The sequence below is a fragment of the Mercurialis annua genome, linkage group LG4 (genome assembly GCF_937616625.2).
Source record: "Mercurialis annua linkage group LG4, ddMerAnnu1.2, whole genome shotgun sequence".
In the NCBI taxonomy this organism is placed as follows: domain Eukaryota; kingdom Viridiplantae; phylum Streptophyta; class Magnoliopsida; order Malpighiales; family Euphorbiaceae; genus Mercurialis; species Mercurialis annua.
In genome coordinates, this window is record NC_065573.1 from 26,116,888 (window position 1) to 26,131,775 (window position 14,888).

Here is a 14,888-nt window from a genome sequence, read left to right on the forward strand (position 1 = left end):
TATTACATTCATCCAAAAATAACTTAAGTAGCAAAAACTAATGAACTATATAGATTACATTCATCCAAAAATTAAATTATATGTGAAAGTTATCAAAAAATATAACTGAACTATGCAGTATATTATGCACACTGCCGGCCTATAGCATTCAAAAATAGCCATTTCCAGCACCCAAGCAGAACAGGAGCTCAGGAATGAAGAATCACAGAATTCAGAACAAGAACATTTCCTGAATTGAGGCAATTAAAACTAATTGAAAAACTTGAAAAGAGTATATTTTATACTGAAAAAGAAGTATTTACACTTTAAAATCAGAGAAAAATGAAATATTTTTTTAAAAACAGGGGCTCAGAATAAGGTTTTCACATCTTTATAAGGCGATGTAATCCACATGGTGGCTAAATTAAAGCCTCATCATGCAAATATGTCAAGGCCTTATATACTATCAGATTTTTGAAGTGGTGGAAGCTTCATCATAGCCCAAAACCAAACAGTAAAGCAATTTCAAAGCAATAAAAGATTCATAGGTTATAAGTTATAACCAAAATAGAAAGTTTAAGAAGCAATCTGAAAGCAATAAAAGAATCATAGGTTATAACTTATAACCAAAACAGAAAGCTTTGAAGCAATTTGAAAGTAATAGAAGATTCATAGGTTATAAGTTATAACCAAAACAGAAAGCTTTGAAGCAATTTAAAAGTAATAGAAGATTCATAGGTTATAAGTTATAACCAAAACAGAAAGATTATGAAGCAATTTGAGAGAAACTCTTTCAAATAGACAAGTTTAAAATAGACAGTAAAGCAAAACAGTAAAGCAATTTTCAAAACCTTGTTAAGTGCTTCCACCACTTTTCTGTATAGGGACAGGGACAACCAAGGCAACAAGCAGCATCAGGCTTTAGGCAACAGGCAGCATTAGGCAACAACAGCAAAATTGGCTTCCACACCAAGTTGCCACAAAAGCAAAAATGAGCAAGAGTCCAACTTCTTAGTTGGGCAACCCTGCATTAGGAACCAACAACACAAGAACATAAACTATTAGATAGTTCTAAATATAAAAGAAATTACAAATCAAATAATAAATAAAAGTTAGTTTAAGGACATAACCTTGCTCAAAGGGTTCCAATTCTTCGAGGCACTCTTCAATCACCAAAGGGCAAGCTTCTGCTCTAAGCCAATCCTGAGTGCACACCAATGCTTCCACCAATCTTGGAGTTAAAGAACTCCTAAAGCAGTCTAGTACTCTTCCAGAAGTACTAAATGCTGATTCAGATGCAACAGTAGAGATAGGGACAGCAAGAATATCTCGAGCCATCCTCGAAAGGATTGGAAATCTCCCTGAGTTTAGCTTCCACCACTTCAAAATATTGAAATCATCATCATTCTCAACCGTAGCCTCACTCAGGTACAATTCCAGCTCAGATTTCCTACTACCAGAATCACTACCCTTGTTCTGCTCATCAAATTTGGCCTTCATAAGGGACATATGTCTTTTTGCAGGTGGTGGCAGGATTGGTGTTTGAGCAGAAACAGCCTCTGAAGACTGACTAAGACTAACATAAGCAGATGAACCACCATGTACATAAGCCTTTTCATACTCAGCAAACAGGATTGTCAGCTTATCATTCACAGTGTCAAATAACTTAAGACCTTGCTCAGGACCAAATAGAGCTTTCAAAGCAAACAACAAATGTTTCATTTTACTGGTAGGATCAAAAACATGTGCAAAAAAAATCAGATTATTCATCTTCTGGGGATCACCCCAATATTTGTTAAATTTCTCCCTCATTTTTCTGCTCATTAGAATAATCTGATGGTCCTCACTATTAAGCATTTCATCTAACATGATAGAAAGGTCAACAATCTCTTGAAAATGCATGTTAGATGTGACATACAAAGACCCAGATATTCTCAAAGTTGTGACATAGAAATATGACAAGCAAGTAGCAAACTTCTTCACATTTTCCCAATCAACAAAAGTAGGAATGCATTCAGCCATATCAGACCTAAAACTCTCATCAGATTCTTCATAACTCTCAAAAACAGATTGAAACAAGCAAGCAGTGTCAAGCATAAGATAAGTGGAGTTCCACCTAGTTGCAACATCAAGACACAAGGACTTTTTGGTGCCAAGTTTATCATCAGCAGCAGCAAGGTCTTTAAATTTCTTAAGTCTAGATGGACTGTTCCTAATGTAACGTATACAATCTCTAACTTTTTTAACAGAATCATGCATTTCTTTCAGACCATCAGACACAACCAAATTGATCACATGTGCTATACACCTCATATGCAAATATTCACATTTACAAACATCAGTGCCCCAAGAAATCATTTTTTTCTTAAATGCAGCAATAGCAGTGTTATTATTACCAGCATTATCCATAGTTACTGTGAAAACATTCTTAAGACCCCAATCAAGCAAGCAATTTTCAAGTGTTTTACTTATGTAGTCCCCTTTATGCCCACAAACAGGTACAAGATTAATGATTCTTTTATGAAGAATCCAATCATTATCTATCCAATGGCAGGTAACACACATATAATTAACACGTTGAATACTAGTCCATGTGTCTGTTGTGATACTAACTCTTTGACTCCCATTTTTCAAAATATTTTTCAACTTCAACCTTTCATCAAGAAACATTTGGTAGCAGTCCCTATTAACAGTCCATCTAGAAGGAATGTGAAACCTTGGGCATGCAACACTCATAAATCTCTTAAACCCCATACCTTCTACATGCTTAAAAGGCAACTCATCTACAATGAGCATATAAGACAATGCTTTCCTAATGTCATCTTGATTAAATTTCCAAACCCCCAAATTTCCCTTCCCCTCAGTTTCATCATGACTAGCAGAAACAGGTTGTAGAGTTAACAAGGTCTGTCTGGTATCTTTACTATGAGGGTTCTTAAGACATGCAAGAATGTGGGCTCTAAGTGTGGAAGTCCCATTCACTTTAGTGTCAGAATTATATATTTTTGCACAATACAAGCATTTAGCCATAAGTAATTTGCCATATTCATCAACTATGCGCTCAAAATGCTCCCAAACTTTAGATCTAACAGGAATTTGCTTACGTTTTTTATCAACTGGTTTACCTCCAGTAGCAGCAGGATTAGCATCTTCTTGTTGCTGCTGAGAAGGCTCAGATGAGCCCTCAGCAGCAGCAACAGGTTGCTCCTGCTGAGTTGAAGGGGGTAACTCAGGAGATGAGCCATCAACCCCCTCAACATCAACAAGAGCAACTTGCTGTTGGTCAAGGTTTGACATCTGTGTGAGCAAAGAACCACATTCAATCAATACAGAGGCATCAAGCAACCACTTATTCACTTAGATAAATAGCAAACCACTTTTTCATTTTAAGTTTTAAACATTTCATTCTTGAAAAATCACTTTTATTTAGGCACAGAAGACAACAATTGACCAAAATATAACATTGAACCAATACAGAGGCATGAGGCATCACTTAATAGCTTCCAAACCACTTTCATTTTGTATGTTTTAAACATGACAGGCTAAGATCATACAAAGTACAAACCAACAAACACACAGAAAATCATAGAATACAAACCATTAAACCAATCCACCATACAATTATAACTACTAATTAAATACATTAGAAGGAATGCACATACCCAGCAGCAGATGCAATCCAAGCAATAGGTAAGCAAATTAGGTATTAGATCAAGTGATTCAAGTCACTGAGTCTCAGATTTGGGGCCACGAATCCAACAGACAGTGAAGGGCTTCCACCACAAAAGATTCACTCATTCACTTAGTGAGTGAATCTTTTCATTTTTTGCAGACAGCCAGACATGCCATGAAGACAAAGCAAAAGACAAAATTCATTAGATTAAATCAAGACAAAGAAATAAGTAACTAGTAACTAGTTCACAAATAAAAACCCTAAAATATAATTACCTGTTCTTATAAAATCAAAGCCAAATCCGAAGGAGTTTCCAGAAATCCCCAGTTCAGAACATGGAGGAAAGAAATAAATCATATCAGTTACAGAGATAATCACAAAATCAGAACAAACAACCATATAAGAACAAGAACAAACTGAAAAATAGAGATGTATTACCTGATAATTGCATGAATCCCACGTTTTGCACATGAAAAGGAAAAAAAATAATCAAATAGGGCAGAAATCAAAACCTAAAACATAAATATTGAAACTAAACCTCTATGACAGAGGATAATCGATCATATACTCACATAATCTTTAACAAACTCAGTGAGATACTGAGACTTTCAGAGATTAGTTTAATCTCGTTTAGGATCGAATCGAAGGTTCAAACTTTTCATTTTCTTCGATTAAAAGCACAGAACAGTTGATGAATACACAAATTATGGCTAAACGAAGACTGTATCAGGGTGAGAAACTGAGAGAATCAGTGAGAAACTGAGAGAATCAGAGAGAAAATATGATTTAGGGTTAGGGTTTTCAGAGGAAAGTTCGAGAGAGAGAGGCTGTGAGTGAATCTGAAAAGAGAGGGTAAATGATTTTAGGGTTAGGGAAAATTATAAGGTGGTTTATATATGCAGGGGTAGGCGGTGTCGTTTTAGGGTAGATTAGGGAGAAATTAAAACGACGTAGTTTTGGCTTCTCGGTTTAATCGGTTTTTCGGTCGGTTCGGTTATACAAACCCTCAAACCAAATCATAAACCAAACTCCATACTTCCCTTATTTTCAAACCAAATCAGTCCCGAATCACCAAACAACCGAGCACCAAAGTCAATTTCGGTTCGGTCCGGTCCGGTTTCTCGGTTTGGTTCGGTTTATGCTCACCCCTACTATGAACTTTGAAGGTGTTAAAGGAAAGAAAAAAGTTACGCATTGGCGTGTCACGTGCAGACGTAGGTCATAATTCCACATTGCATGAGATGATTGGTTAATGATTTGGCAACCATAATAAAACGTAGGGTGAAACCTCGAGCCCATAACCAGTCACTAATTTCGAAAATGAAATCACCGGCTAAACCTGTGGGCGCACCCACTGACTTTCAATCGGCACCAGACAAAATTAACCAATTGGACCAACCTTCATAACCACCTTTTTTTTTTCTTTCTTTTCGTCTTCTCTTGAAGTTTAGTAACACACATAAGCCAACTCATTAACGAATCTACACTGTTACTTAATTCAAGTTTGATTAGTTTCAGTTTAAGAATATTTATTTAACTTTTAATAATTAAATAAAATTAATTCAAATTTAATTATTTTGAATTTTAAAGTAAACTGAATTCTATTAAATTAGATCCTATTTTTATTAATTATTGAATCTTAAATTAAAAAGGATGGAAAATGAGAAAAGTGAAAATAGGAGAACTGAACAAACATTATTAAATATTTTACCTTTTATTTTAAAAATAAAAAAGAAGAAATATAAATTAGAAGCTTTAAATTATAGTATTTTCTCTAAAATTTGAAATAAAAATACATATAAACCCTTTAAATGACCTATATATCTTAGCACTAATATAAATAAAATAATTTCAATTTCATTATAATTGACTCTTACTATGAGTTTAATCAAAATTTTATCTATTTGTAATTTATTATTTCAAGATGATTATACAATAAATTCAAGTTTAATAAAACTTCAATGTGTATTTTTTTATTTTAATTAATTAAATTAGATTAAATACATATTAAGTTTAAGCAAAACCATGAAAAAATTATACTAAAAAATTCATTAGTTTGTAACCACAATTAATTTTAAATATTAATTTGATTGATTTATGTTAGATTATATTCTAATATTACACTTTTTTGTTTTTTTTATTTGTCCATCTATTTAAAATTGTATATTAGAAAGTATCCCTTTTATCTTAAATTGTAAGCATGAAGATTTATACATTTAATAAAGTCATTTGTTTAAATGTTGTCTAAATTATATTATAAAGTCACTTGTTTAGTAATTATTTTATAAATTAAACTATAAAGTCGTTTTGTTGAAAATGACGGATTTGAAAAATATTAATTAAAATGATCTAAAAAATCTAAAAGGACAACTATCTATTGTCAAATATATCAAAACAAATGACAAATAAAAATACAATAAAATTATTAACTTCTAATCTGAAAAGGGTGAAAAATGATTGAAACAAAACATAACATATTTGTAAACCTAACTGTTGCAGTTAAAAGAAGGGAAAATTAATTTATCTTTTTATATAATATTTCCCTCCTAAAGTTAAAATTAATATGAGTATAAATCAGTGAAATAAAAAGAGAGAAATTATTTATCATATGAAAGACCTAATATAAAGTGTGAGGACTTTATATATTCAATACATAGATCTAAAAATAAATTTTGCAGAAATTATTCCCTCATTCAATTATATTATCCAGTTATAAAACCAATATATGAATTAAAATAATAATTTATTTTACATGCTAGTGAGATTTAATTTAAATGGTTAGAGTTTTTAAGGATATTTATGAAATTGATGTTTCGAGCCTCAGTACAACCCGATCTTTTAACTCAAAGAAATTTAACATTTAACCAAATAATCATATTTCATTTTTTTTATAAAATATATAATTTACACATAATTCTAAGGAATATAAACATATTAAATTTCAACATATGATCTTTGGAGTTATTTAATTTTAAAATTCATTTTTATGAATATTTAATTCTAAAATTTAAAATACTACAAATCAAATTCTAATATTTTACGTTTTTGTATTTTGATCGTACATGACATTACCAGAATGTCAGATCATGCACAACGTGGTATGAATGCAGAGTCCTATATATGTTTTAAATTGTCGAAAATAGTCGAACTATAAAATAAGTATAAAAATTCAATAAATTAAAATTTAATTTGTAACATTTTAATTACAATATATATTATTATGTAAATGTTGTGTGTACACCTGTCATGATGTTGATACTCACCGGACAATCCAAAAGTAGAAAAGAAAATCCATATTAGATTCCGGCGAATAAACAAAAAACAGTAATTGAGCTACACGAGCATAATTTTTTCTTTCGTCAAATCTCCTCTCTTTCTTTCCTTTTTTTACTGTTCTATTTACTTATCTCACTCCATCTTCACCTGCTCCTCTGTTATCTCTAGATTTTTGCTTTTGCTTCTCAGATCGGAGTTCCATGGTTCGCCGATAACTCAGGTTTATTTACTATTTTTTTTATTCATTTTCTAATCTGCTATACTCTATGTTTGTTTCCCGAGAAAAAGTGTGAACTATTTATTTATTCATTTTTTATTTTAGTGGATACCTCAACTTAAGCTGAAATGATGAGTGTGCTGTGTGCGTCTCTGTGTTGTTTTTTTATTAATAATATTGTAGAAACGAAGAAAAAGTATCTTGATTAGATTTTTTTTTTTTGCAAAACAAAATCAGTTATTAATTATTTCACGAACTTGCGATTTTCAGCATCCAAGCAGATCTTTATTTTTACTGATGTCATTTTTTATTGTTCTGTTGTAGTAATTTATTAGGTTTTATGCATTCTTTTATTTTTGTTATTGAAATACTTTTTTGCATGCTGCTGATTGTTTGAAAATGGTACAGTTTTTTTTTGGTTGGTCAAAAGAGAGTAATGTGTCTCTTTGTTTTTGTAATTCTCGTAGAGGGGAAGAAATGTGTGTACTGATGCAGTTTCGGCAACGCGGGTTCGAGTTTGGAACTGGGAAATGAGATAAGCAGCTGAGCACGTCGAGTAGTAAGGACCTGCTAACATGAAATGCCAAAGGGTAATTTTTTGGACTTCTTTTAAGTAGATTTTAATTCATTTTAGTCCATAAACGTTCTATTTCTTTAAGAATTGTGAATACCAGGAAATAGGAAATAGATGTTTGTCAAAATTATTGGACCTGAAAAAAGTAGAAAATAGTTTATAGTTTATTGTCGAAGAACGCATTCAGTTGCTAGAACCCTAACATTGAGGATTGGCTAGATATAATGGAGTTCAGTTGTATTGGAGAAAACAATTATGCTCAGACCACTGCTTTTTAGGCTTTGTTACAGAGTCTTTGCATGATTGCTTGTTGATAATCGTGTATTCATAATTTAGTTGCATTAAACTTTGTTATCGTTGTTGTTGTTAGGTTCTGTATTTTTGACCATGAGTACTTAAAACTTCCTTTTGTCAATAAATTGCAAAGGATAGCTACATTGAGATATCTGAACACAAAAAGTGAGATTTTAAGTATAAGCATCAACATGAACTGATACAAAACTGTATTTGGTTTAAGAGTGTTAATTTCCCATCAGAGAGCATTGTACTGTTTAAGAATAATCAATTTTCCTGGATCCTGTTTACATTATGGAAAACATTTTGTCTGCTTTTTACTTTGGCTGAAGGCGTGCTAGCTTATAAACTGTCCTGTTCCTTTCTTTGTGCGTGTATTGCATTTTTTCCTCAATAGCCATTTTGGTATGTCATTCATATAACCTGAGATTCATTATATTTGCAGAGGTTCTTGTGCTGTGTTTTAAATTTGAATTTTTTCTTCCTTTAGAATAATTTTCTCATGACATTTTCTCTTCTTTATTTAGATAAAAGTTGATGAACCTTTCATTCCTGCATCAGAAGATGATGCAACAAGAGTGCAGCATTTACTTGCAGATCCTAAACCTGATCATGTTTCTGTAGATGGCGTATTCTCTTTTGGTAAAGAGAATTCATGGAAGCGTTTGGGATTTGAGGATTTTTCCAATGGGTTTGGTTTTGGACTAGAAAGAGATTGGGGTAATTTTTTAATAGCTATTTGCTTCTTTCCAATGATGCTTTTACTTTTTGTTTGAAGTACATTCAGTTTAATCTCATTAGAAAACATCCAAAATCACGGTGTAGAGAATTCGTGCTCCATCTGGATTTTAGAACATCAATATCCTTATAAACTCTCAACTCTTTATCCCTGTCTTATCCAGTATGACACTGAAATGCTGCTATATAGTATGAGTAATTATTGAAGTATGCCGAAATCAAAATTATGCGTAAATGCATATAACAATTACACACGGATTTGAGTCTTCCTTTGTTTTATTTTACCGTCTCCATTCTTCTGTTAATTCTTGCTGACATTCTTTAACTTTTTCTTCCTGGATGAAAAGGTGGACTGAATCATAGTAACACTCGAGGGCAAGATGAAATGGAGCTTGGAGTAAGTATGTCTTTGTCAAAGTCCCATATTCGAGATATCAAAAAAGTTAAAATTATGCTTAACTGGAATCAAGTTGTTTTATCTCTATTTAAATGTTTCATCTAGCTGATAATTTATTTGGATCATAATCCTCATAATCTTCTGATGTATGGTGTTTGACCCGTCTTTCAGGTTCTTGATGGGCTGTTGGATGGGGTTGATGAAGTAGATGATTTTCATGCAGCAAATGACATTTCTGGGGCCTGTGAAGATTTTCTTTTGGGTAACCCTGTGGTGTTGTTATGGATTTGTGAGCTCAGTCAGATGAAATTCTAGTAACTATCTCATATTTTCTTCTTTAATATATTTTGAATGCAGACGTTGAATTGGCTGGAAAGATCTCTGACCTGGATTTTGCTCCATACAGAAGACCACATATAAGAAACTCGAGTTCAGAAAGTCGATCTCCAGGATTTAATGGAAGTAGCAATGCTGCTCCTGGATTGTCAGAATCCACAAGAACTATTATTGTAGAATCTGAATCCAAGAATAATTCACTTGAGAAGAAATTGGTCAAATGTGAGCTAAATGATTTTTGCGGTGGCAAATGGGAATATCAAGCACTAGGTACAGAAGATGCAATTATGACTTCACGTGATTCAGAAAAACTCGATGCATTGGCTGATGATCCAAAGCATTTTGAAAGTGGCATTTCATCGGATGAAAATGAGAAGGAAGCTATCCAAGCAGGAAAAATCAGTAATCTTCTTAGACAGAAGAGAGTACGTAAGCCTACTAAGAGGTTTATTGAAGAATTTTTAGCTCCAAAGTCGAAACATTTTGTAGAAACAGAAAAAAGTTTAGGTGCTTCCTCAAAAAATATTAAGCGCTTGAAGATCAAATCTCTCGAGGAACAGAGTGAGAGAGCATCTACATATGTATCCAAGGAGTCGTCTTTAATTGAGACTATTACTCAGGAAACACTGGATGATGATGAAAAATTGTCAGATCTGAGGTCCAAGTGTCTGACTGCAAGGAAAAAAAATTCTGCTTTAAATGATGAAGACTTAAGGATTAGATCTCAGAATGGATTTAATTGTGTGAGAGAGTTCAAATCTGCTCCAAGAGACGAGTGTCTTGAAGTAACTAAAACCCAAGCAGCATATAAGTCTTGGTCAAGGAGGAGACGGCAAAAAAAAAACCCTTCTGTTTCGGTAAAAAGTTCTCATTCATTTGCATTCTTTTAAAAATCAAGCTCGAAACTCTCATAGTAAATGGTCACACATGCATTTAAATGTGTAAATGGATTGCATTTTTTATCATTCCTTTCTTGTAGTGGCCTATATGCTCCTGAATCTACGCAGGCCACAGGATCTCTTATGTCTCGGCATGCATGTGTTTTCGTGTTTTCTTCATGTGAAACGTATCCTTTGACTATTCTTTGTGCATTGTTTATATGCATCAGCAGTCAACTATCTCTGTATAGTTTTGACAGACTGAAAATAATCGGGAATTGAGCGGAAAACTTATTTTGCTCTTCTAGGTTTGTTGTTATAATCCATACGATCATTATTAATGCAATTTTGGTTTTATGCTGTCTTTTTCTTTTTGCATGTAGGACTCTGATGATGAGTATACTGCATCTGAGTCTAAAGATGATCGTGCAAAGAGAAGAAGATCTAAGAAAGGTGCTGATCGGAGAAAGAATCAAAGAATGTGGACTCCTTCTGAGGTGTCGAGGTTGATTGATGGTATTTCTCAGTATGGAACTGGGAGATGGACTGATATAAAGAGATTATTTTTCCCCTCATCCACGTATCGCACACCTATAGATCTAAGGGTATATCTCATCGCTTTATCAGGTTGAAATTTTGTCTTATTTAACAAGTGAAATATTTTTTCTGAATGCTGAATGGCAGGATAAATGGAGAAATCTTCTAAGAGCTAGCTCTGTAGAGAAAGAGAGCAAGAAAGAGGTAAGCCTTTTGGTTTTCTTTCTACAGTGAACTCGGCACTTTGCGAGTTGACATTAATTCCCTTGTTATTTTGATTGATTGCTGAAGTATTTGGAATAGTCTTTCCGACATGAATATTCTCGAAGGCACAGATTAAAATAACGTTCCAAGTGGCACTAAGAGGTGTATGTCTGTTTAATCGTTCACATACCCCTTTTCTCAAGTGTCATTGGTAGAATCTTGGCAGCACTGTGAAAATTGGTCTATTTAATTCATGATTTACTTTTCGATTTGTTTTAGGATGGGAAATAAAAAGCTATGCATTTTTCAAACCTGTTTATACATTTTTGGTGTTATGTATTCCTTTTGTGCCGTTGAGTAAAACTTGTGCTGACCACTTGGCTCTTTGTTCATATAATTTGAATCAGTATTAAGGGCTTACTTTCATTTGCTTCTTACTTGGTCAATAGATTGTGTTATTGATTGTTTGGTGAACTCAAGGCTAATGTGATTAATGCAGTCTGAACAAAAGCTCAAGCAAAATATGTGCCCCTTGCCAAAGTCTGTGGTGCGCCGAATTCGGGAACTAGCGTCGCTTCATCCATATCCGAGGTTCACTCCTGGTGGTAGGTACATACGTAAAAAGAAGAATTGACATGAAGAACCATTTATCAGTCATAATATATCATAACATAACGCCAAATTTAGTTGTAAAAAAGGAAGTTATAATTCCATTTAAGTTTCCCCTTTTTACTTAAGACGTGCCTACAACTGATTTTCTCAAAATATCAAAGATCCTTGTCTGCATCACTAAGTGCGGTGAATGTTGTACACAGAAAACAATGACCCCAAATTTCTAGTTGTCATAGCTGGGATTCTGGCTAGTCCATATGTTTTTAATTCATGAATTAACTTTTAATTGGTAAAATTGTCCGTATACGATTCATTATTAATCAGTAATGAATCATATAGCGTCAATTCTATGAGAGTTAATTATTTACTGTCAATAAAAATTATTTAGATTATAAATGTCATGTATATGTTCATATTACTTCTTTCAATCAATTAATTTTATCTTTTAGTCATTAATCAATTTAGTATCGAGTAATTAATGACATCAATTAGGATGTTTTCTACAAATAAACAACATTCACTATTTCAAAACTACTAGTTTTATTAGGGTTATTAGAAACAACCCATTTATTTATCTTTTTCTTTTTTAATTTCTTTTCTTTTTCTTCTCATTCTTCTCTAAGAATTTTCATTCTTTTCTAAAAATCATACCTTTCATACTCTCTCATCACTATACCTGTTCATGGGCTTGGGTACTCGGCCCTTCCGCCGAGGCTCGTCCTCTTAGGGCCGGGTTTGGACATCAATATTTAGTCCCAAGCCCGGCCCGAGCCCGAGCTAGAAAAGCCTGCTTTTTATGGCCGGGTTCGGGCTTTCAATATCGTAAAAAATCAACGTAAGCCCATCCAAACCCGGTCTGAGCCCGTAAAAGTAGTGTATTAGGGCCGGGCTTGGGTAGTATATTTAAAGCCCGAATCGGGCTTGGGCGGGCTTGGATTTGCTTTTAAAAAAATCTATTTCAAAAACAAAGTGTATATAAAATCATTTTTAATATAATATTTGGTGAACTCTTAGGTGATATTGTGTTATTATCCATTTTAATTATGTTCTATTGTGTTTTTGCATTTTTTTAATTTTATATCATGATTTGTTGATGATGGTTAATTGCTGAATATTTGTAATATTACAATCTTATATGCATATTGATTTTGTGTTGATTTTCGATTGATATATGTTTAATCTTGTTAATTTGTATTGAGAGTTTATGGTTTGATTTTACAACTAATGAAGAAGACGACATTATATATGAATTTTTTTTGAAAAAATTGAGGCAAAGTATTAATATATTAATATTTTTTTGATATATGGTTATATTTTATAAATATTAAAATTGATAAAGAAGACGACAATATACATAAAGAATAAAAAATAAAAAATTTAATGCCTAATATGTGCTAAAAATTATGAGTAATAAATAAATAGTCAAAAAATGTTGAAAAAGAAGAAATAAGAGAAAGAAGAAGAATACGAGTAAAAAAGAAGTATCTTTAGTGTTTACACTTAAGGTGCTTATATAGATATATTTGTGCAAATCTTTAAAAGATCTTTCCTTGGTCCCCGTTTTCGGTTTCTTGAGCTGGCGAATTCTGTTATGTCTCGAGTTGTGTGTCCTGTACGTGCGACGCGGGAGATATTCTCTTGTATCAGAGAATTTAAAATTCTTTGGTTCCTTCCAGTTTGTTAAGCATGCATGTAGTCCAGGATACGGTAAGTTAGAATCTTCTAAATGGAGTGTCTGGATTACCTCAAGATATTATATTTTTTTTGGTATATCACACTGTTTGACAGGATGCACCTTCGAATCTCCGGATTAACATACTTATCTCGGTCTCTCTCCATTGGCGTATGCCGGTTTGTTATTTGGTGATATTACATGCTGGTAATGTTGCTTCTCCGCTATGTATATATACATATATAGTGACGAAGACGGTCCCAAAATTAAAGTGGAGCACAAATTTAATTTAAAAATAAAATATCATACCAAAAAAATATATCAAACAAATAAGTTTTTTCTATTAGCTCAACAATATCATGAAAAATCAATTCGATTTTTATTTTATTTTATTTTACATGCAATGGATTTGTCTTAAATTCTTAATGAAAAATAACATGGAAAGTAAAAAAACGCATTAAATTTACTATATTTGAACAAAATTTAAAAAAATTTAAGGTATGTTTTTAAATAGAAATACATTGAAAATTTAAAATGAGAGTTTAATTTGAATAAGGTCTATGCAACATGAGAAATTTTTTATGTTGATTTATTTAACATTTAGGCCGATATAAACTTCCTAATTTTAATAGTATTTTAGACTAATCTAAATTGCATATTAGACTATTATATAATATTTTGCTACAAAATTTAATAATTTTTCTATCAAATCCAAGTAATATATTAAAAGCTTAATATCTTAAAAAAAACCTGACCTTATAATTCCTTCTCGATCCTACCATAATATTGAAAATTTGTCAATTTTACCATATTTCGTATTTTATCGTTTCAATTGTACCCCAATTTTTTTGATTTTTGTCAATTTTTTTATTTAAATGATGAAATCATTCAATTAACCATATTTAAAAATAAAAATAAATTTATTTTCATTCAAAAAAGTACAAGTAAGTCCTTTATTTTTAAAAACTAACTAAAAACCATAATTAAAAGTAAAACTAATTTAAATTCTTAATTAATTTAACTAAATCTAAATAAATTTTAAATATATAGAATGAATATATGCTATAATGAAGAACGTTTTTTAATTTAAAATGAAAAAGATGTCAATTTAATATTTCAGGATGCAATTTAAATGATAAAATGCGAAATATGGTAAAATTGACAAGTTTTCAGCGTCGGAATAGCATCGAAAAAAAAATTATAAAGTTGGATTTTGTTAACCTATTAGGCCTATATTAGATGGTATGTTGCTTTTTACTATTGTGCACAATGAAAAAGCGTAATTAACCCATAATTAAACTTAAGTATTAGGCTATATAATATTTTTCTTTAAATGTGAGGTAGCGCCCGGGCTCAGCCTGACTCTACCTTACATCTCTCTCACTATATATATATATATATACATATATATATATATGTGTGTGTATTTATATGTGCGCGTATGTGTGATTGAATGGATTTATGATGTTGGACGTGCGTCTCTGAATCCTGTAGAACAGAT

At 32.0% G+C, this 14,888-nt stretch overlaps 2 protein-coding genes across 2 annotated transcripts; one reads left to right on the plus strand and one right to left on the minus strand.

Moving 5' to 3' along the window:
• LOC126678500 (zinc finger BED domain-containing protein RICESLEEPER 2-like) lies at positions 1–7,130 on the minus strand. The gene is made up of 7 exons (XM_056105521.1): positions 7,065–7,130; positions 4,867–5,010; positions 4,334–4,391; positions 3,928–4,068; positions 1,110–3,335; positions 831–1,004; positions 1–229 (listed from the first exon to the last, which is right to left on the minus strand). Exons 1-6 carry the CDS (start codon positions 7,128–7,130, stop codon positions 991–993), a joined length of 2,649 nt encoding a protein of 882 aa, XP_055961496.1. The 3' UTR covers positions 1–229; positions 831–990.
• LOC126678217 (uncharacterized) lies at positions 6,961–12,010 on the plus strand. The gene is made up of 9 exons (XM_050373122.2): positions 6,961–7,148; positions 7,613–7,735; positions 8,541–8,733; positions 9,099–9,148; positions 9,320–9,410; positions 9,506–10,341; positions 10,746–10,967; positions 11,047–11,103; positions 11,603–12,010. Exons 2-9 carry the CDS (start codon positions 7,721–7,723, stop codon positions 11,735–11,737), a joined length of 1,599 nt encoding a protein of 532 aa, XP_050229079.1. The 5' UTR covers positions 6,961–7,148; positions 7,613–7,720; the 3' UTR covers positions 11,738–12,010.
• The last annotated feature ends 2,878 nt before the right edge of the window (positions 12,011–14,888 follow it).

Coding starts and splice junctions, on each gene's coding strand:
- LOC126678500 (XM_056105521.1), bottom strand. CDS start 7,130: ATGGAACTCCGATCTGAGAAGCAAAAGCAAAAATCTAGAGATAACAGA. Junction 5,011..7,064: donor GAGGAGCAGGTGAAGATGGA/GTGAGATAAGTA, acceptor GCCGATTGAAAG/TCAGTGGGTGCGCCCACAGG. Junction 4,392..4,866: donor AATGTGGAATTATGACCTAC/GTCTGCACGTGA, acceptor TGATTCTCTCAG/TTTCTCACCCTGATACAGTC.
- LOC126678217 (XM_050373122.2), top strand. Junction 9,149..9,319: donor AAGATGAAATGGAGCTTGGA/GTAAGTATGTCT, acceptor CCCGTCTTTCAG/GTTCTTGATGGGCTGTTGGA. Junction 10,968..11,046: donor GCACACCTATAGATCTAAGG/GTATATCTCATC, acceptor GCTGAATGGCAG/GATAAATGGAGAAATCTTCT.